The sequence below is a fragment of the Amblyomma mixtum genome, chromosome 1 (genome assembly GCF_055824585.1).
Source record: "Amblyomma mixtum isolate Tamu chromosome 1, ASM5582458v1, whole genome shotgun sequence".
NCBI classification, from domain to species: Eukaryota; Metazoa; Arthropoda; class Arachnida; order Ixodida; family Ixodidae; genus Amblyomma; species Amblyomma mixtum.
The window spans coordinates 70342896-70370773 of record NC_143012.1 but is presented as its reverse complement, the minus strand read 5'-3'; the positions used below and the strand labels follow the sequence as shown (position 1 = coordinate 70370773).

At 47.4% G+C, this 27878-nt stretch overlaps 1 protein-coding gene and 1 long non-coding RNA gene across 2 annotated transcripts in view; both read left to right on the top strand.

Moving 5' to 3' along the window:
• The window catches only part of LOC149366712 (flap endonuclease GEN homolog 1-like), a 361675-nt gene extending 349004 nt beyond the window's left edge, over window positions 1–12671 (top strand). The window contains exons 5-9 of the mRNA XM_089571636.1: window positions 3265–3446; window positions 5437–5519; window positions 6476–6558; window positions 10640–10726; window positions 12654–12671. Coding sequence (XP_089427762.1) covers window positions 3265–3446; window positions 5437–5519; window positions 6476–6558; window positions 10640–10726; window positions 12654–12671 — 453 coding nt within the window. The remainder of the gene's footprint in view (window positions 1–3264; window positions 3447–5436; window positions 5520–6475; window positions 6559–10639; window positions 10727–12653) is intronic.
• A 461-nt stretch (window positions 12672–13132) lies between these two features.
• Window positions 13133–27440, top strand: LOC149366711 (uncharacterized). Its single transcript, XR_016284033.1, has 3 exons — window positions 13133–13239; window positions 22753–22805; window positions 26474–27440. It is a non-coding gene; the product is annotated as an uncharacterized LOC149366711 (long non-coding RNA).
• The last annotated feature ends 438 nt before the right edge of the window (window positions 27441–27878 follow it).

The window sequence follows — 27878 nt, the reverse complement described above, 5'->3', positions numbered from 1 at the left end:
GTTTATACAGCAATTTTTCCCCTTCCCTTCATTCCTTTCTCTACTACCGCGTCCCTCTATCTTCTTCCCCATCTTCTTTTCTTTCTTTCTCTCTTCTGTTCTTAAATGAGTATAGACACCTAACTTTAGGGTGCGTGGCGGAGTGGGTGAGGGAAGAAACGCTGGTTAATGACATCCTAGTTGAAATAAAGAGGAAGAAGTGGGCTTGGGCAAGGCATGTAATGCGAAGGCGAGATAACCGCTGGTCCTGAAGGGTAACGGAGTGGATTACGAGAGAAGGCAAGCGTAGCAGGGGGCGGCAGAAAGTTAGGTAAGCGGATGAGATCAAAAAGGTTGCGGGGATACGGTGGCCGCAACTGGCGAAGGACAGGGTTAATTGGAGAGACATGGGAGAGGCCTTTGCCCTGCAGTGGGCGTAATCAGGCTGATGATGATGATGATTCTCCTACGCCCGCTAAACCATTCATAATCGAATTTCTTTTTTGTGCCGTTTCGGTTTCAACAGCCGAACGATGACTGTGACGTCAAAGCGTGGCTATAGGTCGACATGAGGCATTTGTTTGTTTTTTTTTACATTGGGAAGGCAGGCCTCTGTCAGGCGCTACTAGGCGCCTTTAGCTTGCTCTCCCTTGTTTGCAGTCTCTGTACTGGCCAAACAAAACCAATAAAAATGAAAATGAAATGAAATGAAAAAAAGCCGCAATGCAATCACTGCTTCTGCATTCGTTGTCATTTCGACCCTTGGGGAAGGCTGGCTTCAACACTGTATATAGTGAATTAAAAAGATGCAGCAGCGATTATATTGCAGTTTTTCCATGCCTCACGCGACGTAAAACCTCAATTTGACGTCAGAGACATTGTTCGGCTGATGAAACCGGGAGACAGAGAGACACACTTATCGTGTGTCCGGCCAGGGGAAGACTAGCAGCACAGGTAATTGACCCAATATAGGAAACGGATAGTTTCACTCTATTCCTATGTAGGACCGGCACTTTCCAATTCATTTCTAATATTGGGCCAATTAGCTGTGCCGCTAAGGAACCCGTTGGGGTCGTCTAAGTCTTTTGATTTGGCCAGCGTATAGGACTACGATTATCCAGCAAACCAAAAAATTCTCAGAGACGTCTATAGCTAGACATCTCTGAGAGGTTTTTGGTTTGCTGGGTAGTACTAGCCTGTGCAGGCATTTTAAGTGCCGTCTTGACTGCGTTCGTCACCGTGGTGTGGCCCGTCTTAACCGGCCCCGGGCTAGGTTGTGAAATGGAAGGAAGGTACGCTTTGCGGCTGACTATAAACGCATCACTAAAAGCCAGGCTGTCGGTTTTGCTGTGCCCGTAGTTGTGTCCAGCAACCATTCTGATCAGACGCGTCAGTTGCTGCTTATCCAGCGTATTTATGGTTTATGATGACTTGTATCTGTAAACCGAGCCCGCGGGCTCTCATTACTCTGGCTACGGCTGTTGCTACGACCGTGATGGTCGGGTCTCTAGGTTGGGGTCAAATGATTGGGGCCTACCATTCTGTCCTCCTTATCCGCAGCCTCCTGCAGTGTGTCTTCCGCCTCCCCGATACAGTCACGTCTTTCGCGATGTCATACAGCGCGATACAGCGATGTCTTTCGCGTAAATCCCATACCTCAGTTAAGGTATATTTCTTGGTTCATAAGGTAGCGGCGCCAGGGCTATGTTGAGCAGCAGAGAGGAAGTTACAGCTCCTCGGGGCGTCTATCGGCGCATCCTGTGAAAAAAATTGGCAATCGCAGCCGCGGCACCACCTCTATCTGAGTCACCCGCGCAGCGGAGGAGTCGGCGGCGGCTCCGCGCTGCTCTGACGTCACTCACTTCTCGCGCATGCGCAGTTGGGGCTCTCCGGGGCTCCGCGAAATCGCTCACACCTAGTGTAGTGTTGCTTTCGCAAGAAAATGCCTTGAAGTAGTTCCATGTTCTGACCGCGCAATGCGTTTCTGCCGGTGTTCGCAGAGCGTGGTCATGTCCCACAGCGCCAATTTTTTTTTTTTTGGAATCTGAGAGTTAAAAATGCTCGCGCGTTAGGTGTCCTTTTCCGTGTGTGCAGTTGTGTTTCCTTGGGCTGCAGTACGATATCTTGCGCTGACAGCCCGGGCCGAAATCCAAACTGTGTGGGTCAGAAAGCGATGTCGGGCTGCAGGTACCTTACAAAAATGCACACTGAGATGCAATTAACTGTTTATGGAGTCTAAAAATGTATATTAATACCCAAATCCTAATAAGTTTGGTCCATAAAAAGTCATTACGTTCTTGACTGAAACGACCCAATAAAAATTTAATTGACTACAAGTAAAATTAAAACTCAAGCAGCAAAAAATCTATTTACACCCGATTTCTCACGTGTCATTAAAAAGTTAATATGTTCTTGACTGATATGGCCTAATATAAAGTTAACTGACTGTAGCTGAATTAAACTCAAGCAACAAAACTTAAATTTACAGCCGATTTCTCACTGATTATGGAACCAACCGCAACCACAGCTTAAACGATTGCCATTTCAGCTGAACAGACTTTATTCATATTGTGACGAAGACGGAGTTGGCAGTGGCGCGGGACGGAGCGCTCGCGCTAGGCCAGCGGCCATTAAATCATCTCTCGTTCATGGTTCACCACGCCTCATTCTTCGGCTGGCCGCCACGTTACATTTGGTGTGAGGTGCTGGGGTCCCTTCATCGCCATCCTGGTCACGGAGCTTCAGCGTCCTGTCACTCAACTAACTGTCACTCACTCAAACGTGCCTTCGCTGCTCTCCGACCGGTCTCCTATCCCACCTATAAACAACTGTATTATGCTGAACTAGTTCACAAGTAAAACTACAATGTTTTCTCTCGTTGCAAGCATCCAAGGCTAGGTCACATTGCCATTCACTTTCAAGCGAGTCCTTTTAGTTATCGACTTCAGGAGCTTGAATCTGGTAGCGGGGAAGGAATGCTCTATTTCACTTCCAGTTTACTTGGCAATAAAAGAAAGCTTTCGGTGCCCGACAAACATCGGCATATAAAAGCCATGAATCAACTTTTACTAAAACCAAAAGTTGATGGAGATGTCATGAGTGTCCGTCTAGTTAAAATGTATCATAGGACTCTATTGAATGGATGATGTGACGGACAACAAGGGTCGTGCCGCCTTGCTTTGTGATGACGTCATTTCATGCAGATGCCAAACACGTGCTCTCAGGAGGTGTCTGGCTGTACCAGCTAAATGTTTCAAGAGCATTTTCCGTCTCCGATTTTCCCAGGATCCGACGGTCGATGAGTACACCATCTCTGACATTGAGGAGAAGACGAAGCTTGACCGCAAGAAGCTCGTGGCACTCGCCGTGCTGGTGGGCTGTGACTACTCTGACGGTGTCTCCAGAGTCGGCATAAAGAGGGCACGAAAGCTAATGGATGAATTTGGCAACGATGACCCCATCGAAAGGTCAGACAATGCTAGATGGTGACACGTGTTTCGAGGTGCTCCCGTTTACTTTTTCTTGCATTGTTTCTGTGCCTTTGTCCCACTTTCTGCAACACGTTCTGGTGTCGAGCGTCGGTGGTGATACTGTAACCGAAAAAGCGAGAAAGAAAATCGATGAAGAGGGGTAAGGCAAGAGTCGTGCCATTCTCGCCCTATGCCTTTTGGCATAAGGTAATATTCTTATGGCATATTCCAGACGGCTACGTGGAGCAGCTCTCTGAATTTATGAAGGAGCAAAACGTTTATAGGGAGGCTTAGAAACTATACCGTCGCGGTTCAATCAACTCAGGAGCTGAATAAAAAAAGTTGGAGGCTTATCAAGGTTAAGCCCAGTGGATGCGAAGCAGCCTTCGTTTTGCATTCTTATTATTAACGTCCTTAGCGTTTGGAGGCATCTTGACCGCATACACCGGGCGCAGAGACTGACGCGACGGCGGGCGCGCGCCCTTCCAGAGAGGCATGGGAGACTGCCCTTCTCAACTGCTCCTCGCTTGAGTCCCAAAGGGCTCTGGTGAAACGGGCTAGAGACGGGGCATTGTCATGCGGTGTCCCGGACTAGGGACGCCGACCATGTAGCGGGGCCACTCTGTGGCTCCCAAACTCTATTTCAGTAATTAAAAGTTTTCACCACCACCACCACCGCCGCTTCATCCCTGGCGTGATGTCACATATCACGTGATGCAGCGATGGTGGCGCCGCCGCCGCGTCGCGCGCGACGGCGCGAACCGAAGCGTGGAGGCCTCCGCTGTGCGACGTCCGACAGCGCGATATGAGGCCCCATCTGCAGCCGGCGTGACGTCATCACGTGACGTCAAATCATGTGATCTCACTTCAAGGTCAATGGTGGCCACCGCCGGGCGTCGCGCGAAGGCCCGAAACCTACGTTAATATGCTTCGCATAAAAATCGTAGTAAACATGCTTTTCACTTGTGTGAAGCAAGAAAACCTGGTCCGGATCACCGATTGGAATTCACCATTAGATATAGATACCGTGGGCTGTTCCACGTAAGATCAAACAAAGGGTGGCTGGTACCTCTTCAATTTATTTGAAATTTTTATATATTATTGACTAATCACTGGAAAGGAGCGATCCGCAATTAATTTTGCGCCTCACAATTTTTTCTAACCACGCGAAATTATTAATGATGTAGAAGTGGAGTTCCGTGCTTCAGTGCTCTGCTGTTTTGGACAACTTTGGTTATGAATTACATAAAATATGTTACAGTTAGGCGCCTGAAAACTGTTTGAGTAAATATATGGTTGTTTTTATTTGCGCTCCGTTATTTTTGTCTGCCTGCAAGCTATAGCTGTTTTAATAAATCTTTAAAAATTCTCCCAAAGAACATTTTTTATCTAGTTTGCAGGTCAATATATCAAAAACGGCTTGCAGCAGAATGGCAGTTATTAAACGTTATCATCTATGCAAAGAGACCTATCAAACTGCTGACGCTGATATTTATATGTCTCTTTGACAAAGAGATATAGTCGCACCAACTTCAAGAAAACACAGAACAATGAAAAATTCTTACAGCAATTAAAAAAATAAACCCATTTTTATATTTTCTAAACTTTGTCCACGTGTTCGCTTTTATATAAAATTTTGGAATCATTAAAAACTTGTTGCATAATTTTGTTTGTTTAGTAGTTACGACCCTTCCAATGAGACCAACCGCTGACCCCAAGTACTGACTGCCATTGCTGGCATGCAGACTGAGGCTTTGGAAGGAAGCGAAAAGAAAAATATGGTAGTATGCTGTGCGATATCAGTGCTAGTTAATGAAACCTAAATGGTTGCAATTAGTTCGGAGCCCTCCACTATGACGCCTCTTCCATTTCTACTGTAACTGCGATCTTCATTCTCTCTGTCAGGACGTGGTTGAGGTATCCACCGAGATGTGAGTCACTTACTGTGCCTTTGTTTTCATCATGCGTAATATTTGCAACTATCCAGGATGAGACGATGGAAGCTCGCGAAAGTGCAGGAGGCACCTAAGAAGAAACCGCGGCTCAGCACCTTCTCGAGCAAGCGTAAAGGTGAGCGTGACAAGGTGGAATTCGTAGTTGCAAATTGATATCGTGTGGACATTGAGCCAGGGTCATACTGCTGGGAAACATCAGTGTGGGCTATTTTGCCAGTTACCAGGACAGTAGTGTCGTCCATGGTTGTTCCAGCAATTCATCTTCCTCTTCTACTCTCCTTTCATCACATGTACATACTTCATGAAAAGTTTAGAGCCCAGAGGAGTTTGGTTTTGGGCTATGCCAATTGACTCGTGGTGAAAAAAAGTGCGAACTAGACGGACAAACAAGAGAAGAAAGACATCGCGTGTGGTATGCCTTCACTTGTGTGTCCCGTGGATTGGTCTGACTGATGTGATGTCGTTCGTGACGTCACATGTTATGTTACAGCTCAGCTTTATGGTCCTATCTTCTGCGAGACTTCCCACAGGGCCCATGTATTGAACTCTGGCGAACTGATTGGACCAAAACTTCGAAATTAGCAGACTGACACGCCACATGGAGGCAGTAACGTAAACTCTGCAGAAGTTGTAAATTCTGGGATGGTTGGAAATAGCGGTCATTTCTGGAAATAAAATCAGTGAAGTAGATGCAGTAGTAAATGTCTTTAGATATACTAGTTTGGCAGGTAAATTAAACCTTGAAGCAATGTATACAATTAAGCACTTCTAATTAAAGCTAATGATGACAGATGACTGTAGCTTTCATTCGCCGCTCCTAGGAATTTTCCTGCCCTGGCTTCCATGGAGTGGCCCCAGACACTAGCCAGGTTTAAAAGAGGAGTTTCGCAAATTATATGATCAAGGAGCTCTGACATCATGATTAAAGGCCAGGAAATGGTCTAGCCCTTGCTGTAAGCACTTAGCTGTAGAAAGCACCAAACCTGGAAATACCTTTCTTTCTCGTATTGGATGAAATCAATCTTTCTTAGATCAGTCTCTCTCTTTTCTCATGTTCTCAAACTTGCGAAGAAGAGGCAGGCACGTTGGCCGAAAGCAAGCTTGAGCAAAGAGTCAGGAAAAAAATGCTTGACCAAGGAACCCTTTTCGAAGAGGTGAGTTTGATTACAAGAGACCCGAGCATGTCTGTGTTTGCAGTGTTGGCGTCATTCGGACAGAAAGCAAGGGGCCATATTTTGTGGCGTTTAATTTCATTTTCGTTTCATTTGGTCGTCTGCCATTGGTCGTTATTCCTGGTAACGTAGGCCGCAGGAGATGACGTCACTCTGTTCATGGCAGGAACATACCCAGGAGGTCACTTATTTGCATAAACGCGCACGTACGGCACTGACAGACAGGTGCAGTAGCCGGCGAATGACAGGTCAAAATAACGCGTTCAGTATGCTCTACGAGTCTTTTCAAACGCTGCTTCCGTATAGGTAAAGAAACTGAACAGTGGTTGTGCGACCAATTGGTGGAACATTATCACTGTGACACGGCCGGACTCTAAGCCGTTGTACCAAGGTAGCCGGTGATGTTCAATGCTGCAATCATACATTCCCTCAGTTAGGCCCCCCCCAATTACTATTTCATGCCCATTTTCCTTGCAGCAGCTTTAAATTTGGGAATTCGGACAAAAAATTAATACAGCCTAATTCTTAAACTTCCCTGAAACTGCGTACAATTAATTCCCTTTTCTCTAAATCTTACCCGTCAAGTTCCCTGAAGAAAAAAATGGAACTTCCTTGAATAGCACATCAATGAGGCTAGCTAGAGGCGGTGGTGTTGCATCCAGGGCCGGTGTAATATAGCGATTCTGGAATCAATTCCATGTCACTTTTCAATTTCCCGCCCTTCACCATTGGCTGAAGTGATGTCATGCCTCGCATTCGCTCTTTGTCATTGGCTGAAGCGTAGCGCATGGCGTGGCTTTGCCCAATGATGAAGGACGGGAAATGAAATAAAAAAAAAGAGTTGCGATCAATTGCACTGATGCAGAGGAAATTCGGGAGCAATCTTCTCTTCCTCCTTGGTGCCATAGTACTGCTGCCTGGAGCACAAACTGCACCACCACGATCACTGCTGCTACTTGTTACTTCACTAAGCTACTATCATCACCATCATCATCATCATCATCAGCCTGACTGCAGGGCAAAGGCCTCTCCAAAGTCTCTCCAATTAACCTTGTCCTTCGCCAGTTGCGGCCACCGTATCCCCGCAAAATTTTTAATCTCATCCGCCCACCTAACTTTCTGCCACCCCCTGCTACACTTGCCTTCTCTTGGAATCCACTCCGTTACCCTTAAAAACCAGCAGTTATCTTGCCTTCGCATTACATGCCCTGCCCAAGCCCACTTCTTCCTCTTGATCTCGACTAGGATGTCATTAACCTGCGTTTGTTCTCTCACCCACTCCGCCCGCTTCCGATCTCTACGATCACTAAAACCGAGTCACTGTCACCTGTCATTAAAGTGTCCTTACCGAGTTGCTATTGCTAGTGTCTCATTATAGCCGTCGTTTCGTTACAACCAGTTTTGCATTCTAACCGGCGTTATAGCAGGTGGAGAATAGCAACTCCCCCTAATTGTCCCCTAGCTGCCACGGTTGGCACGGTGAGGCTTCAAATAGACGCTGATGCCAGACAGTTTTCACTGTCATGGCCTTCCTATTGTTCTCGCATTAAAATGGCGTCAATTCGGGAAGGAAAAAATGATGATCAATTTGTGTTGTTGGGCCAGATAGGAATTAGGTGCACCAGAAATCCGGTTTTCACTTCGGTTCCGGTGTTAAGATCCAATGTTCAAGGATGGCAGTCGTTCGGACAGCAACACTGGTTTAATGTTCATTTTGGACATTCCCTCTTTTGCAATCACAGATCCCTGGGAGGGCTCATAGCACTGCTGGCGCAATGGTGCAGCCGTCAGGTGATGTGCCACTGCCCTTCTCTTGCAGGTGCTACCATCGGCGGGGCTTGGGTTGCTTGGGTTGGGTTGCGACCCATATTGCTCTTCCCATACAGCCTCTTGGGATTAATTGAGCTTGTAGCTCCACCTCGCTACCCAGTCACCTGATGTTGTTGCCAGAGGAAGGAGCATTTAGGCTTTTAATACCTTCGTCCAGTCAGCTAGGTAACGAAGTGGAGCTGCAATAAACGTTTTTCCAAGAACTCGCGTCCCACAAACTTTTGTCCCCGATAGTACATTCAGGGGCACCACGCATGGACAATACCTGTGAGCACTGCTGTTAACATGGGCAGCACCTACACTTAGGTGCTACGGCCGGTGTTAGGAGCACTGCGCGTAAGCGGGAGGCCAGAGTCTGAAAACCTACTGCAAGCCAAATAGACCCGGAGCAAAATCGTGGTTTGAGCTAGTTGGTACATCTTCACAACTTCACCAGCGCTGCGACGAGGAACAAAGACAGAGAAGGAAGGACAAGGACAAGCGCTACTAACAACTGAAAGTTTATTTGAAAAAACACACATTATATGCTCACAACTGACAACCCAAAGCGCCTGCGCTTCCCTTGTTAGTAGCGCTTGTCCTTGTCCTTCCTTCTCTGTCTTTGTTCCTTGTCGCAGCGCTGGTGAAGTTGTGAAAACCAAATAGACCTAGAACGCACTCGGTATCAGCCAGCAAAACTGTGACTCGACAGGATTCCAACGTAAGGGCTCGAGACGCGGAGCAGAACTGTGCGTCGAGACAGTGCCTGACATGCTGTCACCAGCTCATCGACCTCATTGTCAACCATCGCCAAAACTTAGCACGCACTGAGTCACCATTTCCCGACCTATAACTTGCCTTACCAGTAGGGCAAGCACTAACTATTAATGCGACAGCGTTAAAGGCCCCATTACGCAGAAAATCTAGGTGTCAGCATTGTGAGCAAAAAATGGTTTGGTTTGGTTTGGTTTGGTTTGGTTTGGTTTATGGGGTTTAACATCCCACAGCGACTGAGGCTATGAGAGACGCCATAGTGGCGGGCTCCGGAAATATCGACCACCGAGGGTTCCTTAACATGCACTGACATCGCACAGTACACGGGCCTCTAGAATTTCGCCTTGAGCAAAATTGAGCAAAAAAATCGCGAGTATGACTCGGGCAGATGGTACCCAGAGCTAGGACGCAGATGGGCCTCCTAGGTCACGTGACCTTGCAGGGTCATCACAACCTGCCCACCGAATTGTGGGCAAACTGCCCACCGTGGCAGTTAAATTAATGACTGGTCGCTCAGGAAGAGCAACCTGGGTCGCACAAGGACCACCGCTGGGAGCACCTGCCGTCGCAGGGTATACTGGCGCATCGCTTAACCTATGCACCACTGCGCCATAGGAGTGGCACGAGGACTCCCAGGGATCTATGAATGCAAGGTAGAGAATGACCTTCTGCGTATATAGGAATTAACCCATTACACTATCGAGTCGTACCCTTAAAGGTGCAGTGAAGAGGAATCTGAACTCGTCTTTTTGCCACGGGAACTCTACACATTCCGAGCATTCTTAGGAACTTCGAATTTTTGTCCTGTGTGGCCGATTTCCCTAATTAAATCGAATTAACGTCTGGCTCCCGCCTTTATTTTTTTAATTCTCCCCGTACGGTGGGCGGAGTCGACCAACACGAGGAGTGCCTTTCACTCAGTCCCGTGGCGGCTTGCCGCTCTGTTATCGGCGGAGTAATACGTTGTAATCCGTAGAAGCATATAGTCCGCGTGTATCTTTATTTTTGCGGGCTTATTTTGTGGCTATATTATCTGGGAATGAAACTATTTATTCACGGAAACCTAAAAAACAAAATAAAGTGAAAGCAAAGCCTCCATGGAGCTGGATTAAAGACACTCCACGCGTTGGTCGACTCTGCCCACCGTACGGGGAGAATTGAAAAAATAAAGGCGGGAGCGAGATGTTAATTCGATTTAATTAGGGAAATCGGCCACACAGGGCAATAAGTTGAAGTTTCTAAGAATGCTCGGAACGTGTAGATCGAGTTCCCGTGGCAAAAAGACGTGTTCAGATTCCTCTTCAGTGCACCTTTAAGGCGTAGCTTAGGTGTCTCCTCTAATTTTTTTTCTGTTTTCCAGTGATGGTAGCGACATGAAAATCATGCCTTGTGTACATAATGCTGGTGCGTTAAATATTTCCCGCACAATTTTGCTTAAAAGCTACAAAACGTCATACATTCTCTATGGCTTTGTGTGCAGGTCGTATCTGAGTACTTGGAAAGCAAGAATGATATGCCAGACTCGGACGCTTTCATCTGGAAGCTTCCCTCTGTGGAGAAGTGTCAGGTGACTATGTATACATTAAGGATAGTTGCCGGGCCAGTTGGTACATGATCTCACCGTAAAACAGCGCGCTTACACGGGACGAAGAAAGAATACACGCACACACACAGCACTGAACTTACAACTGCATGGTTTATTGCATTGCTCGCAATAAATATCGGAAAGGAATACAAAAAACAAAAAACAACAAAAACCAAAGGAAGGCGAGGAAGATATCCTCCTGTCGCATCATGTCGTCAGTGGTTATTCAAGATAGTGAATCTCTTTTCTTTCCTATCTATGATGAATGCTTCATATAGTTCACCTTTGTGCTGATGATTATACCGCCTCAAAATCTGGCTTCGTCCGAGGTTAGGTGTGCAATGACAGGCAGATACGTGTTTTGCCAGCGTGCTGCCGTATCCCGTGCGGATGTTAAGCATTCATCATAGATAGGAAAGGCGCGTCATGCGTTAGCACTCCATCGATGGCACTGACAAGAAAAGAGATTCAATATCTTGAATAACCTTTGACGACATGATGCGACAGGAGGATATCTTCCTAGCCTTCCTTTGGTTTTTTGTATTCCTTTCCGGTATTTATTGCGAGCAATGCAATAAACCATGCAGTTGTAAGTTCAGCGCTGTGTGTGTGCGTGTCTTCTTTCTTCGTCCCGTGTAAGCGCGCTGTTTTACGGTGAGATTATGTATACACTACGCTCTCATTAATCCGAACTCAGTCATTTTTAGCAGCATGTTTATTAGAACTAACGTTTTTCAGAATCAGAATCAGTCTTTATTTGCTTATACATTTCATAAGTGCAGCATATCATGCAGATGGAGGTCCCGAAGTCAGAATCAAGTATATTAAAAGTATCCCGTTAATTTTAACTCCCCATAATTCGAACAAATTTTTTGTCACCTCCTACTTCGAATCCCCAGGATACTTTTGTTTCCTTCAGTGGCATCACCTGCTCTCATTGCATCACATCCTTTAAAATTTAAAATAAATGGTGAAAGTCTAAGCCATAGGAACCTGCACTTAAGGAAAGTGCTAGCAAGAATTCCTAAAAATGTAGCATCCGGACCCAAAGAAATTGCAGTAAGTTGATTACTGAGCTGGCGTCGCAAAGTGCGGGGGCGCTGTTTAAAGCTATAGAGCGAGCCTTTCAATATCAACAGTTACATGAAGAGTGGCTGCACAACATACTAAGCATGATGTATAAAGGTAAAGGAGAATAAGCCAGGATTTACATACACAGACCGATTGCGAAGACATTAGCTATATACAGGTGTCCCAGCTAAATGTAACCAAGCTTTTAAAAAACACGGGATGTTCTAGCCGTCTGAAACCAAATGAGGGTTGTTTAGAGTCGCGTGACCTAGTCTGCAGTATTTTTTGTTCTTCAAGGCTGACTAATTAGTTAAGCTTAATTAACTAACTTTTTAATTATTGACTTGAGGAACAAAGTGTCAATGGTAAAAGTTGTAGATCGCTTTGAAAAACAGCTTACTGAGACATTTGCAGCAAAGTAATATTTATGTAAAGTAGTTTTTTTTTTTACCGGCCTTTAACCATAACCCGCACAATAAGAAAAAGCTTCTATATGACAGCTGTGCCACTTCAACGTCCCAAGACGCGCCTTAAAGAATAAAATCCGTTTTTTCTGAAGTCCTCTCCTCGATGAGACTTTGGGTGCACATTGGGGCAGAGAAGTGAGCGAGCAGCTGGTCACGTGATAACTTTCTTTTAAGGCCAATGAAGCTACGTAGATTGTAACTTGACGGAAACAGCACTACTAGCGGTTTTTGGAGGCGGTCTAAAACTTTTTCATTGACACTTTCTTCCTGAAGTCAATAATATAAAAGTTAGCTAATTAAACTTAACTAAATAATGAACTTCGAAGAGCGAAAAAATAAGACTAGTCCACGTGGCTATGAACAACTCTCAGTTGGTTTCACTGGACTAGGACACTTCGCCTGTTTTAAAAGTTCAGTTACATTTAGCTGGGACACCCGGCATACCATTGCGATGCAGGCTATAGGAATACATCTGCAAGCATGTGCAGATAAGACGAAATACAGGGAAAACCTCAGAATGGTTTTAAGCAGGGCAGGCATTCAGCTAAAATGAAAAGCTCGGATAGCTTCTTTCATTTCAAAATCACGCTTTATTGAACTGCTGCAAAAGTCATTAAAAAAGTCGTAAAGAGCACCCGTACACCCATATGCACCCTTGCACCCGAAGGAACTGCGACACCCTTGCACCTGCAGACCTTTGGAGGGTTCACGAGTGCATTAACGGTGCATATTTGCTTCATCGCACCATTTAAACAAAATTACAGTGCCGCACATTCGCAAGCATTGTGGGCTCATGCTATTTTTATGTTTCTTTCAGGAGTACATATCAAAAAAGCTGGGCTTCGGATCTGAAAAAACATGGAATCATCTTTTCCCGCTACTAACTCGTTATCACCTCGAATGTAAGGCACGTGGAAAAGCTGACTGCAGCGGAATGGATGGCCTGGAACCTGTGAGGTGAGCCATTGATTCTGACTACGACAGCTATAGTCAGATACAACCTAAGTCTGCAGTGAAGCTCTGGCACAGAAAAATGTTGTCTGTTGTCAAAAAACTCTTCTCCCGAGATTTGCTAGTCCCCTGTTGATACTCTGCCACAATTGTCTTCTACCCTTTTCTTCTTTTTCCTTAATTTTTCCTCACAAAGCTCTCAGGCTGATTATCCTCTCCATGCCACCCGATTCTTGGCCGATCCCCCATTGTGGACATACGCCAGTTGTTTGTATCAGCAACAACAGACAACTTTCGTCTCCTTGTGGCGAGTCTGTTATTAGCGCAGTACTGCTCCCTTCAGTGCATTTGCACCGACTGGCTATGTTAGTAGTTCTACTTCGCCCGAGGTGCATGTTTCTAGTTGCACGGGCGACATCTACCGATAGCGTCTGGTCGGAGACAAACTGTATGTGAACATGTGCTGCCACATTGGTGAGAATTCTTGCATCCTCGTCGCGAGTACCATCCACAGTCTCCGCAGCTTGGGTGTTCTAGACAAGCGTTGTGACCTCTCTAATTGCGTGTGTGGCAGGAAAGTGAGAGAGAGAAAAAATAGCCTGGAAATGAGGCTAAGAAAAGTGCTGTGAGTGACGGAGAGGAAAGCGATCGGTGCGAACCCTAAGAGAGAGAGAAAAATAGCAGGAATAAACAGATAACGTGATATTAAGGCAGTTTAAGTTCAAAATAAAAGGATTCGACGCATGTGGGCAAGTCATGCACTTCTCAAGACTAACAACCGATGTTTTTTTTAAGGGTGTCAGAGAGGATACGGAAGGAGGGGAGATGGAATCGAGATGGGTCGAGACACAGCCAGCTGGCTGGATGAGTTTTGAAGCGAAAAGCTTCACTACGCTAGTCAACACCACGCTTCGCGTGAGCCGGCGTATGTCGGAGCACGAGTGACGTCACGCACGGCGCAGGCGACTGTGCATGTGCGCCACCACTTCTCGCCTTTGCCACCGTTTGACCTTTCGCCGCAGCCGTGCGCAGTGCGCATTTGAAAAGAGGGGTACATAAGGCACGCTTGCCCATAGAACACGCGCACGCTGCCGCGCGTTATGCGTCATCATTTGACGTTAGCTGCAAGTGCGTGTTTATCGCGGATCACCGTAGCTTTTCGCTTCGAGATATCCAGGCTTAACCTTAGCTAAGCCCCAGCCAATTTTTTTGTCATCCTGCTGCCATATCGTGGGTGGCCATGGCAGGTGCTTAACAATTGGGAGAGCCTTTGGCCATGTGGTGGGCTGAGCTAGGCTGATGACAGCGACGAATGTGTGCACCGCTCAGATTGATGAGAGTGCCCTGGTGGCTGGAAGGCTCGAAAACGAGTGAAAAAACATTTGTAAAAAAAGCCTGATATGAAGGAATCCACAGTCACTGAGGAAGGAAAGCATAGGACAATGTTTTATTTTGGTTGATTTCTATTGTTGATCAAGGTGAAATAAGTGGAGTAATCACTTTTAGTGCACTAACGCTTATAGCCATTCCCACATTTAGCCGTTGTGTGTTTGTCTGAAACGTGGAGGCTAACAAAGAGGGTTCAGCTTAAGTTAAGGACAACGCAGCGAGCTGTGGAAAGAAAAATGATAGGTGTAACGTTAAGATCGGAAGCGGGCGGAGTGAGTGAGAGAACAAATGCGGGTTCAAGACATCCTAGTTGAAATCAAGAGGAAGAAGTGGGCTTGGGCAGGGCATGTAATGCGAAGGCAAGGCAAAATATGGTCTTTAAGGGCAATGGAATGGATTCCAAGAGATGGCAAGAGTAGGAGGGGCGGAAGAAAGTTAGGTGGGCGGATGAGGTTAAGAATTAAGTTTGTGAGAATAGGATTGCTGCAGCTCACTGAGGACAGGGTTGCTTGGAGAGGCCTTTGCACTGCAGTGGGCATAGTCAGGCCAATGATGATGATATTTGATTATATATACGCCCCAGCTAATTTAGCCAGAGTTTAAAAATATACCAAGGCACTTAAAGACGATGCGACCAAATGCATGGTGCTGGCTATTGTGTGGAGTGAGTTGTACTATTTTTTGTATTGTGCTTAATTGCATAATTAGTCCAGATTAATTAACTAACTTTGCCAGCAATAAAGATAGAGGAAAAATTCCAATGAGAAAGTTGTAAAATGACCCGAAAAACATCTGAATGAACAGTTTCTAACTTTCCATTTTTTTTTGCGCTCACTTCAGATTCTCGCGAATTACAAAAAAAAAAATACCACGTGACATGCCCGCTTGCGCACCATGATTGCAGTGCTTTCAAACGTTCCGTCTAGGAATGAACGGACTATTTAGCCCAGTTTACTGCCACCTAGAAACAGACAGGACAATGACGCATTGGCTGGCTGTGTGATTTATGCCAGCAGTATGCTTTTCTTGCGGCGGTTCTTGATAGCGCACAGCACTTTTCGCTTGCGTTTGTGTAAATCGCATAGCCAGCACCTGCGTCGCAGCGCTGTCACCTTATAAGCGGCTGCACACCTGGCTATATAAGCTGTTTGTTTTTGGGCGCAAGGTTTGAGAGCACTGCAATCGCGGCATGCAAGCGGGTGCGCCATGTGGTATTAAGGCAAAAGCCTTTAATGCCTCATACTGTCGTTAGCAGCCGTGTCGGCAGATGTGTCCGCGTTTCGGTTACGTGCCTTATTCATTACTTAATCGATACTTAATGATAATTGCATGATAATTAATGACTAATTCAGTATAGTTAAGCAATTAGCCTAATTACCTTTCTAGTCAGACCAGACCAGATGGTCGAGTTGGGGAATCGAGCCAGGGTCTCCGGAGCACGCTAACCACTCCGCCATGCCAGCTGGATAGTTTGGAATGAACAAAGGCGTCTTTTCACTCCCATCTTCCCCCTTCGCTTACGGTGAGGTTCAGGTGTCCAAGATATGCAAGACAGATACATTTCCTTTCCTCAAAAACCAATTTACCAAGCAGCAATGCATAGAGCTGAACTGCAGTGGCGTTCTGCGTACTCCCTGGCAGCGTTGCAAGACGCTGTTGCATTCCACTCTTAGAGGCGAAGCTTAACATCTTAACCACACACCAGTGAGACGAGCAGCAACACCGCGCTAGAGGCTTTTGCCTCACCGCAGTTTAGGTCAACAAAGTTCCCTCCTAAATTTTTTTTTGTATTTTGCAGGCATCTAAAGTGAGCGAAAAAAGGCTTATAGACCGTTTACAGCGCGCAGTTCTTCCGTTTGAGACCAGATGGCGCCACACGTGCGCTCCGAACACGGCACCATTACTTGCCTCGTAAGTCGCCGGCGTGTACGCCTCGACGCAGCAGTGGAAATTTCGCGGGTGGTTGCCGAATGTGTTCTTTCTACGATGTGAAAAGGCAGAGGAAATACATGCTCTGTTGTGGATTGCAAGAATTGCGACAGAGAGTTAAAGTTTCAGGATGCGATCGTTTGCGAGCTTCACGAAACCGAACTGCACAAGGAGGTAATGCCAATGTTCGCGCCCGTTCGCCACGCACCCTTTCCGAACTGGCGAATGCAACAAACACGTTCGCCATCGCTAGATAGCTAATAAAGAAAGGTTTCGATCTTGGAAAATCTGCAAGGGTAAGTGCACAACACAGCCGCATGAAGAAGCTGTTCCGCCACCGAAACCATGACGGCGTGCTTTAAGTTATTGTGCACTGTGCTCAGACCGCATTGATCGTAAGTTGTGGTCTGTGACCATTAGTAAAACGAGCGCCCGAGGCCGAATTAGAAACGAAAAAAAAATAAGACTACTTACGCTCCTTCATACGCCTGCTGTTTGTTATGCACTGCACAGCCGTGCGAGCCGACAACGCTTACCGTCAGTCCGTGTATTACACGCAGTCTTGGTGCTACTGTTCAATTTCGCTCCAAGTAGCGCGGTTTTCGTGGACCGTGTTCGGATTACAGCATTTGGTTTACGGCTGCTGTGCCGGACGGTTGTCACTTGCTCGCGGTCCATGCGAGACAGTCACTAAAAGTGACTCCGTACGCTCAGAGTGAAGCTGATTAATTACAACCAACGAGACGACGAGCATTTCCATGTCCGCATATCGAGCGTCGAGCGTACCAAAATTTTTTATATGAGGCTGACGTTACTGTGAAATTAGTCCAGCATGAACGCGTGGCCATGCGCGCGTTATAACAATTATATCGCGCAATCCTTCGAAACGATTGCACGCCAGCTTGTGAAGGCTGCTTGATGCATGGTACTGCTACCATGATAGTCAACCTTTGTGTGTCTATTTATTTTTGTCGCTTTTCTATGTTTAATCAACCGGTAGGAAATATTTCAGGTTTCCTAAGCACCGTTAACAGGGTGTAAACAAATGCATTCGATGTGCATATGAGCGTTTCAGACCAGTGTCTGCATGCATGTACAGAATAGGACAACAACCTGTAAGGCCGCAAGAACATTAAACATTGCCGTTTATATATTAACAATAAAAAAACATTAAGCAGAGTCTTCAGCGCATGCAAAGACAAGCATTCAGGCGATCCGTCCGTTGCCTCGAACAGGCGGAGAGCTCAGCGGCTCTCCGCGACATGAAGTCCGATCGCGTTTTCACGCGTGAAGTGATCAAATTAGGGTTCTCACATGTCCTTCCAAGCTTCGGACCAGCCACAGTGTCGTCTTCCCACTCCTTTACAACCGTATCAGCCGAAACACTGGCTGTCGGAACCGAACCGTCAGACGCAGCAGCCGTCGCGACGAGGCGAGCGCCGAGCGGTCAGGAGGCGAGTAATGGCGGCGTGATCACGTGATTAAAGATGGCAGCCCCCATGATACGCCGCTGTAAAGCGTCTATAGGTATAGATGGAAAGTCCGAAACTGTTCATTTGGATGTTTTACAGACTGTTTGGCAACTTTCTCAGTGTAATTTTTCTCCTATCTTCATTGCTTGTGAATTTTGTTAACTAAAGGGGCTCTAAAGGGGCTCCGAATGAAGTTGCGGTACGCCTAGGATGTTAAAGGACGCTGCTTCACAAGTATCGTCCAGCAAGAGTTTTTAGTGCGTTTTGTGGAAGCTGAGTTATCTGTAGTCAAAATTCTAATTTACGCATCTTTGCGCCTTCCTCTCTCTTCTCGTCACTTTTTGCACGCTGAAATATTCCCGCTCCTCTGCCGTCTGCTGATGCGTGCGGGAGGGGGGAAGAAGGGGGCGGAGCTTCCGGCCGCGGCCATAGTAGCTGCGTGATGTCAGAGACGTCGCGGCGAACCAATGATAACAGTCCGCTGCTGACTTAACGAGCGCTGCGTGACGCATTGCGCGCGGATTCGGGCGAAAGCTCGCCACCGCAGGTCTCCGCGAGATGTCGGAGCGCGAATTTTTAAAATTGTATTGTAAATGATCGGTTCACTTTCATGGTCCTGTATGTGGCATGAACACTCGGTGGCCTGTACTCTACATAATGCAGGCATATTATAGGAGGTATTCACTGAAGCCGCGCTACAAGACGGCGCGAGCGTCGTCGCGGCAAGCGCGCCATGTTTGCGGTCGTTTCAGGCCAGCTCACGCAGTGTCACGGTGCGCCGTGAGGTACCCGGCCTGAACTGTTAGTGATTCGTAACATATTTGTACGTTGTTGAATGCGTCAGCGACCACTTATCTTTGTGGAGCGCGTATTGTGCGTGAAGTTTGCAGCAGAATTCTTCTGCGCCGTGATATGACCGAGCTGCCTCAACTCGGCAGCAAAACTGGCTGGCTGCGCAGCACGCAAGAATGTACACGACTTGCAGCTTTTAATATCAGTTGATAACTGTCAGCTAGTCATGCAGGGCACATCGTGGATAAACAGCACGATTAATTACCGAAATTCCAAAACTGCCGCCGCAGAAATTGATAATTCAAGCGCCTGTAGTCCGCGAACTGCTGACGCTTCTCAGATGATCTTTCAGCAGAAAGGCAAAGCGCCATAGCTGCCTTATTTACACGACAGAACGGTCAAACAAAAATACTGCCATGCGCTCGCAGCACGAACGGCAGACACAGCGAGAATGTTTTGCAGATTTGGTTGTAGCTAGCGCTGCTTCGTATGCACAAGACGTCTAGCGCTTTCGCAGCAACGCATTGTGCAGCCATTCCGCTAGATTCAGTAGTAACATGTCACTTTCAGCAGATAGAGATGACAAGTTAAGCTATAGCTAGGTGAACAGACCCTTCGAATTACTCACCTCTTCAAAAGCGGCACTTCGGCCGTCGGCACCGCGGACGTCGGCACCCTCAGCACGGCTCTTGGACTCACCCGCTGGTCAAGTAATTGCACCCTCTCACAGGTTTATATCCTTTAATTCCTTGGCCTGCCAGCAAACGTATGCAGTGCACAAGGTGGGCCTCGATACCGGTGAATTCAACGCGCGGCAGCAGTCCTGTGCGTCCACACTGCGCCGGCGCCTCCGCTTTCTTACGGGCCGACCTTTTCACTAAGTGGAACCTTTTGAGCGTGGCCGCTCTTTTCTGCTTCGCGCAGTTCCCGGAACACCCTCTCAGTAACGCGGTGTTACGGGCCGGACAGTAATTATCGATGGCGAGACGCGAAATACGCTCACATTTCACACATCACCGGCTATTTAACGCTGCGGCTGGCTGCGGCGGCCGCGCGCGCGACCACCAACATGGCGAATGCCGCGCCGGCCGCTAGCGCCCCTTGCGGATGACGTCATGTGAATACCTCCTATAGGCAACCTCATACATCGCTTGCAGGCATGGGCGTCCGGAGGGGGGGGCAAGGGGGGGCGGCTGCACCCCCCTGGAAAATCACTCACTCGAACCGTGAGTGATGGCCGCACGCCAGGGGCGGTGGTGCGCTCAGTCAAAAGGGTAAAAGCAGCCCCGCATGGTCACATCTGCGAAATGCCGCGTCCGGGCGTGCGTCGTTCCGCCGTTTTCAAACCACGCCATCGTTAGCTCTACTGAAGGGCGACCTGTTCCAGACATACAGCGGCACCGGCGAGCATGTGTTTCGAGCCGCCTTGAGATGGGTGTCTGTTTCTTTGATCTCTAGAGAGATAGCGACACGGAGGCAGACAGTGCACGGGGCATCTTGTTTTCGCCTATCGTTACGCCGGTCACCGATGAATTCTTAAGGAGGGAAGGTAAAATCAGCCGTGTCCACCCCCGCTTTGTCGGGGTGCTCAGGGGCAAGCGGGCGATGAGTTGGAGCCGCCGCCGCTCGCTGTCTCCTCCGATCCACGGGTAGCGCAGTTCGGTAGAAGCGCCGCTTTCAGAATCTCCGGCAAAGGGGATTAGCTGCTTTTGTTCACGGCGACGCAGTCTCCCGAGGCGCCCCCACACCAGCGTTCTTTGCGTCTTCTGCGAAAACCAGCGCCTTTGGTCAACGCAGCCCGATGGCGCCTGCCTGGCTCGCCTGTCACCTCTGGCTGGGCCTCAAATCACAACAGCGCCCATGTACTGTGCGTGTCAGTGCATGGTAAAGAGACCCAGGTGGTCGACATTACCCGGAACTCTGTACTACTCCATCCCTCATAGCCTGAGTCGTTTTGGGGCTCTGAACCCCATAAAAACACAAAAACAAATTTTCCGACTGGAGTGGCGAGTGTCCCTTCCCCTCGGAAGTTGCGCGGCGTTCCTTTCACCCCCAAAGTGCGCATTCGGGGATACTGCGGCAAGTAAGCCCTTGCACGTGTGCGCGCCTCTGTGTTTGTGCTTGGGTGTTTTTAGTGGCCGGTTGTCAGCGAAGCTGAGAACAACCAAGACAGCGGACGAGAAAACGACGAGCGGAGAGCAGTGTGTGTGCGGTTGCTCGACTGTGCGGATGCGCAAGCAAGATGGAGCGAGGTGTATGAAGCTGCGAGCGTGCATTTATCTTGTAAATAAGTTTTCGTTGTATATATAGTCATCTTTTGTTTTCAACGTACGCGTTCAACAGTTTTTCCAATCAATGTGTATGATGAGTGTGCACCGAGAGCGTGTAATGAAGCACAGAAGTGAATTTATCACACGTGTAATTACGCAATTCGCCCAGAAAAATCCGAGGCGCCTACAGTTGCTGTTCAAGGAAGACTGACTGAGTGACTGTAGTTGCGTGTTTGTGAACATATTGTGCTGTGTGCTGGTCATCAATCCGGGTGAGTCGAGAACCCGTATGCAGCAAGACTGAGCACTCTTCTCCACGAAGTGATATAGCATCTTTTTGCATTTTTATTAATTTTAGTTGTTTCTTCGTTGATAAACTCCAATGTACCTCTCCTAGCCGCGCTTTAATTTGCTGTTTGTAATTTTTCTTTCATGTGTGCATTTTGTTTAATTTTTATTTATATATAAATAAATAAATTTACTCCGCAAATAGCGCCTTTCTGCTACGAACATACCCCCCCCCCCCCCCGGGGCACCAACGGGGCCCCCCCCTGCAAAAAATTCTGCGGACGCCCTTGCTTGCAGGAACCCTTTAATGTCGACTAATTAGCAATTAAGCACAATACAAAAAATAGCGTGAGTAGCTCCATACTATAGCCAGCTGCATGCATTTGGTCACGTCATCTTAGAATGCCGTGGCATGTTTTTAAACCCTGGCTAGTTAGCTGCTGGGACACCCTTTATATATATATATATATATATATATATATATATATATATATATATATATATATATATATATATATGGCAGCACCTGCCATATAAGGGCAGTGGTGCATCGTTTGACTGCTGCACCCCTGTGCCAGAAGTGGTGGGAAAACTCCCAGGGATCTATGAGTGTAGTTAATGACTAATTCCAGATAACCTTCCAGAGGTCTATGATTGTAGAGAATGACTAAGTCCACATGTATGGAAATGAACCCATTATCGCTATCCGAACAACTGTCATCCGTGAACACTGGATATGAACAGCGGTACTGAAGTGAAAACTGAACTGCTAGCGTACTTAAGGCGCATTTGGTCTAATTATGCAAATCGACAATCGTCTTTGTTTTGATTGCTTGAAAAATAATTGTTTGGAAAACAGAAGAATGCAGGCAGTGGGATCCGAACCCAAGACATGCATCTGCAAGTCGCATACAGTGCTTTGCGGCGGTGGCTGCCGAACATTTTACATTCGAGTGTAGTTATGCTGCATGTAACGAAACCATGATAGTTTTCACGGGTGGAATCTTCAACTGTAGTGGTGGACGTAGAATGTCCTGCAATACCGCAAGCGTTATATAGAATGTGATTGAAGGGCGAGAGCTCCACTAGTGTGAGCACTCTGTCATGCTGCTTATGGCATCATGCCTGCCAGACGTTAATCTTTTGAGCAGACGTGGGTTTGGAACTGGGGGGCTCATTTTGACACACATAACAAGGGCCTCTTTGGTACTGGAACGAAGCTTGCTGTTCCACCAAAGGTTTTTATTTTGGTGCAGGTTTTGCAGTTTACTTTTTTCAGGTTGTGAGCGGCAGAAAGAGCACCTCGTCAAACCCTTGTTTAGCAGATACATTTGGTTGTACTATTCTTAATTGTCTTCTTTTTTTCATTGCGTGAACAGGATCATTCGGAAGATAGGAGACTGTTATAAAGTCGAATGGCGTGACACTAAACGTAAGCAATGAACACCTCCTCACTTCAGTCTTAGCAAAGAATCAAGAAGCTATAGGAGGTATTCACTGAGGCCGCGCTACCAGACGGCGCGAGCGTCGTCGCGGCAGGCGCGCCATGTTTGCGGTCGTTTCAGGCCAGCTCGCGCAGTGTCACGGTGCGCCGTGAGGTACCCGGCCTGAACTGTTAGTGATCCGTAACATATTTGTACGTTGTTGATTACGTCAGCGACCACTTATCTTTGTGGAGCGCGTATTGTGCATGAAGTTTGCAGCAGAATTCTTCTGCGCCGTGATATAACCGAGCTGCCTCAACTCGGCAGCAAAACTGGCTGGCTGCGCTGCACGCAAGAACGTACACGACTTGCAGCTTTTAATATCAGTTGATAACTGTCAGCTAGTCATTCAGGGCACATCGTGGATAAACAGCACGATTAATTACCGAAATTCCAGGACTGCCACCGCAGAAATTGATAATTCAAGCGCCTAGCTGTAGTCCGCGAACTGCTGACGCTTCTCAGACGTACGGTCTTTCAGCAGAAAGGCAAAGCGTCATAGCTGCCTTATTTACCCGACAGAACGGCCAAACAAATACTGCCATGCGCTCTCGCAGCACGAACGGCAGACACAGCGAGAATGTTTTGCAGTTTTGATTGTAGCTACGTAGCGCTGCTTCGTATGCACAAGACCGTTTTCGCAGTGTGCAGCCATTCCGCTAGATTCAGTTGTAACACGTCACAGCTAAGTGAACGGACCCTTCGAATTACTCACCTCTTAAGCTACAGCTAAGTGAACGGACCCTTCGAATTACTCACCTCTTCAAAAACGGCACTTCGGCCGTCGGCACCGCGGACGTCGGCACCCCCAGCACGACTCTTGGACTCACCCGCTCGTCAAGTAATTGCGCCCTCTCATAGGTTTATATCCTTTAATTCCTTGGCCTGCCAGCAAACTTAAGCCGTGCACAAGGTGGGCCTCGATACCGGTGAATTCAACGCGCGGCAGCAGTCTTGTATACGTCGCACACCATGCCGGTGCCTCCGCATTCCTACGGGGGGTCGACCTTTTCACAAAGTAGAACCTTCTGAGCGTGCCCGCTCTTTTCTGCTTCGCACAGTTCACGAAATATTCACTCAGTCACGCGGCGGCACGGGCCGGACAGAAATTACGTGCGGCGAGACGCGAAATACACTCACATTTCACCCATCACCAGCTATTCAAACGCTGCGGCTGGCTGCGGCGGCCGCGCGCGCGACCACCAACATGGCGAATGCCGCGCCGGCCGGTGGTGGTGAAAACTTTTTAATAAACAACAGGAGAGTTTGCAGGCCAAAAATGGCCCTTTACATAGGTGGAGTCCTTAGTCCGGGACCCCGCTGGACGAGGCCGCTACTCGCGCCCGTTGGACTAGAGCCCTTTGAGACTCCAGCCCCGAGCAGTTGAGCAGGGCTGCCTCCCATGCCTCTCGGGAAGGGGAAGGATTGGGGGGAAGGGAAGGATTCTTTTGACAGGCCCAAACCATGTGGAAGGTATCGGAAACTTCCCCACAGTGAGGGCAGCGCCCATCAATTTTGGGGTCGAAATGTTTCACTATTGCAGGACACAACAGAGTGTTGGTCTGCAAGCGCCTCAGAGTTCGCTCATCAGCTTTACTCAGGCCCTTAGCAGGGACCGGGAAAAGACGATGGCGTTCGCAATAGTCGTCCAGAATTTCTCTAAACCGCAGAAGCGGTTGCACAATCTCCGAGCCGGAAGAGCCTGGGTGAGGTGCCCGGTAGGTAAGCGCTCGGGCAGCCGCGTCCGCAGCCAATACGCCGGCCGCTAGCGCCCCTTGCGGATGACGTCATGCGAATACCTCCTATAACACACCTTTTATTTTGTCACTGACATCTGTCATGATTATGGATATTTTGTACATGTGCAAGTAGTGTGTTTCTAGCCGTGAATATAATGAGATCTTTTGTCTATGTTTTCTGTATATATTATGTCCGACTGCGTAAACCTCCACAACGAGGGGACTTAATTAAAACGGTCATAAGGAGTGGACTGTATATAGACCGTTTGCAGCGCACAGTTCTTAATTTTGTACCAGATGGCGCCACAGGTGTGCTCGGAACTCGGTTCTTATATTACGGGCCTCGTAAGTCGCCACCGTGAACGCAGTGACGCAGCAGTAGAAATGGATGTACATATCGCAAGTGGCTGCCAAATTCGTTCTTTCTCAGAAGATGCAGAAAGGCAAAGGAAATACATGCTGGATTGCAAGAATTGCAACGAATAGTTGAAGGTGTGGGATGAGATAGTTAGCGAGCTTCGCGGCCCCAAACTGCACAAGGACGTACTGCCCCTGTTCGCAGTCGTTTGCCATGCACCCTTTCCGAACAGGCTAACGCAACAAACATGTCCGCCAGCGCTATGTAGCTAAAATAATTAAAAAAAAAAGGTTTCGATTTCGGAAAGCCTGCAAGAGTAAGTGCACAACACAGTCGCATGAACAAGCTGTTCCACTTTTAAAAACCTGACGGCGTGCTGTCAGTTGCTGGCGGTTGCGATTGTGTCTGCGTGTAGCAAGACCGCATACTGCTTATAAGTTGTGGGGGGATTAGTAGCAGAAGCATCCTCCACGATCAAGCACACCGTAGCTCGCTGTCGGAGCTGACCGTGGAAGCCACGATGCGTGCATTTACAAGGCTATTCCCGCGTGGGTCGTGGAAAGTTAGGCCTTTATATGGATCGTTCTTTTTTTGAATATTTCTTTTGGGAAATATAAGAATGAGTAATTGGTCCAGTATTGCGATGCATGTATAGAGGAACGAAAAACTAAAAAAAAGTTAACTGTTGTGTAAAATGACCCCAGTCACGTGAAAGCACTGAAATGTACCAGCATTATGTGACTGCGAAAAGTGCGCAACAGCTGTATTTTACCGGTACTCGCCCTACGGGACAGAAACGTGGAGGCTAGCGAAGAGGATTCAGCTTAAGTTGAGGAAAATGCAGCGAGCTATGGAAAGAATAATGATAGGTGTAATGCTAAGAGATCGGAAGCGGGAGGAATGGGTAAAGGAACAAACGGGGGTATATGAGATTATTATCAAAATCAAGAGTAAGAAATGGGCTTGGGCAGGGCACGTAATGCGACGGCAAGATAACCGCTGGTCCTTAAGGGTAACGGAGTGGATTACAAGAGAAAGCAAGCGTAGCAGGGGGTGACAGAAAATTAGGTAGGCGAATGAGATTGATAAGTTTGCAGGGATACAGTGGCCGCAACTGGCAAAGGATAGGGTTAATTGGAGAGACATGGGAGAGGCCTTTGCCCTTCTGTCTGTGTAGTTAGGCTGATGATGATGATTATGTGTGACAGCGATAGCTTTACTGGGGACTCTTTGAGGGAATAGAAGGAGAGACCATCGCTGTCAAGTACCCAAACCAGAAAGCAGATGGCCTTGGTCGGTGAAGGCCATATGTCGGTATTAATAGAGAGCTGTCGCCAGGCTTTCCCTCATGACTTCTACAGCTGAACACTCATGACAAGTGGTGGATCTGTCTCGTGAATCTCATCGACACCACGTCGATGGCGCCAATCCCGCATTCCCCACTGCCGCTGTTCGGGTAAAGGGAACGGATCGAGCGACTAATGCCATTTCGGGAAATAAATGCTTCCTAACTTTGCAGTGCGTCCTGCATCATCACGCCCTGACACAGTGGAGCCACAGGAAATGTTTGGGGTTGTCTATCCGGAGCTGGTCAAGAGTTTCCGCAATGGCAGCAGTTCAAGGAGAGCGAGAAAGAAACAGCCAATAAATAAAATTGCGAACAAAATTGCAACGGCCGGTGGTAACTAGTGAAGGCACTTTTTCGCCACTTCCATAACTGAAAAAACTGCATCCTGGTCGACAAAGTGTCATTCCATAATATGAAAAAATCGAGCTGGCAGGCCAGTTTTGAAGTACCCCTTTGACACACAGTACTGCACGTGACTTGTTTGAGTATATTTTAAGTTTTAACAGCCACACCTGATGTTTCTGTAGATTAATACAGCTTTTGCCAAGACTCCTCTGGCCACATTGCTTCTTATTCAGCCATGAAGATAATGATTGATTGCATCCCTAAAATTATTAGACTCTCTAAGGTGAAAAAACTCTAGACCTTCCCATTCTAGATATTGTGGTGTTCAGAGCAGCTGCGAGTTCATTACCGCACATTGAGAAGAAAAACTGGTATGTGTGGCCTAAGGCCCCTTCTTGGGTCTGCCTTGTGCTTAAACAATAACAGAACAAACGATAAAATAGGGAGTTCAATGACTAGAAACAAAATTCAAAACAGCGGTTGTTTTGGGCCCATCGTGTTGCTCTCTGTTTTAAGCTTCCCTGTGGTATTGATGGGCTATTCCAACGAGCCAAATTTGGCACCATAGTACCTTATACTACTGTGAATGTTGCATCCAGTTACAGGAGGGCAGACTGTGCACTTTTAAGAGTATAGTTATATAAATGGCAATTCGGATACTCCTCTGGATGGAGTGGAGCTTAAATCTACCATGAGGGCAAAAGTAACAGACCCCCGCCTCGAAGTTCCGAAGTTGTTTTGTGCCCATCAGTGTTACTCCGTATTTTAAGCTTCCCTGTGGTATTGATGGGCTATTCCAACTAGCCAAACTTGGCACCATAGTACCTTATACTACTGTGAATGTTGCATCCAGTTACAGGAGGGCAGACTGCGCACTGTTAAGAGTATAGTTATATAAATGGCAATTCGGATACTCCTCTGGATGGAGGGGAGCTTAAATCTACCATGAGGGCAAAAGTAACAGACCCCCGCCTCGAAGTTCCGAAGTTGTTTTGTGCCCATCAGTGTTACTCCGTATTTTAAGCTTCCCTGTGGTATTGATGGGCTATTCCAACTAGCCAAACTTGACACCATATTACTTTATACTACCGTGAATGCTGTGTCCTGTTACAGGAGTGCGGACTGTGCACTTTTAAGAGCATAGTTATATAGGCCATTTGGATACTCCTCTGCATGGAGTAGAGCAAAATCTACCATGGGGGCAAAAGTAACAGACCCCCGACTCGAAGTT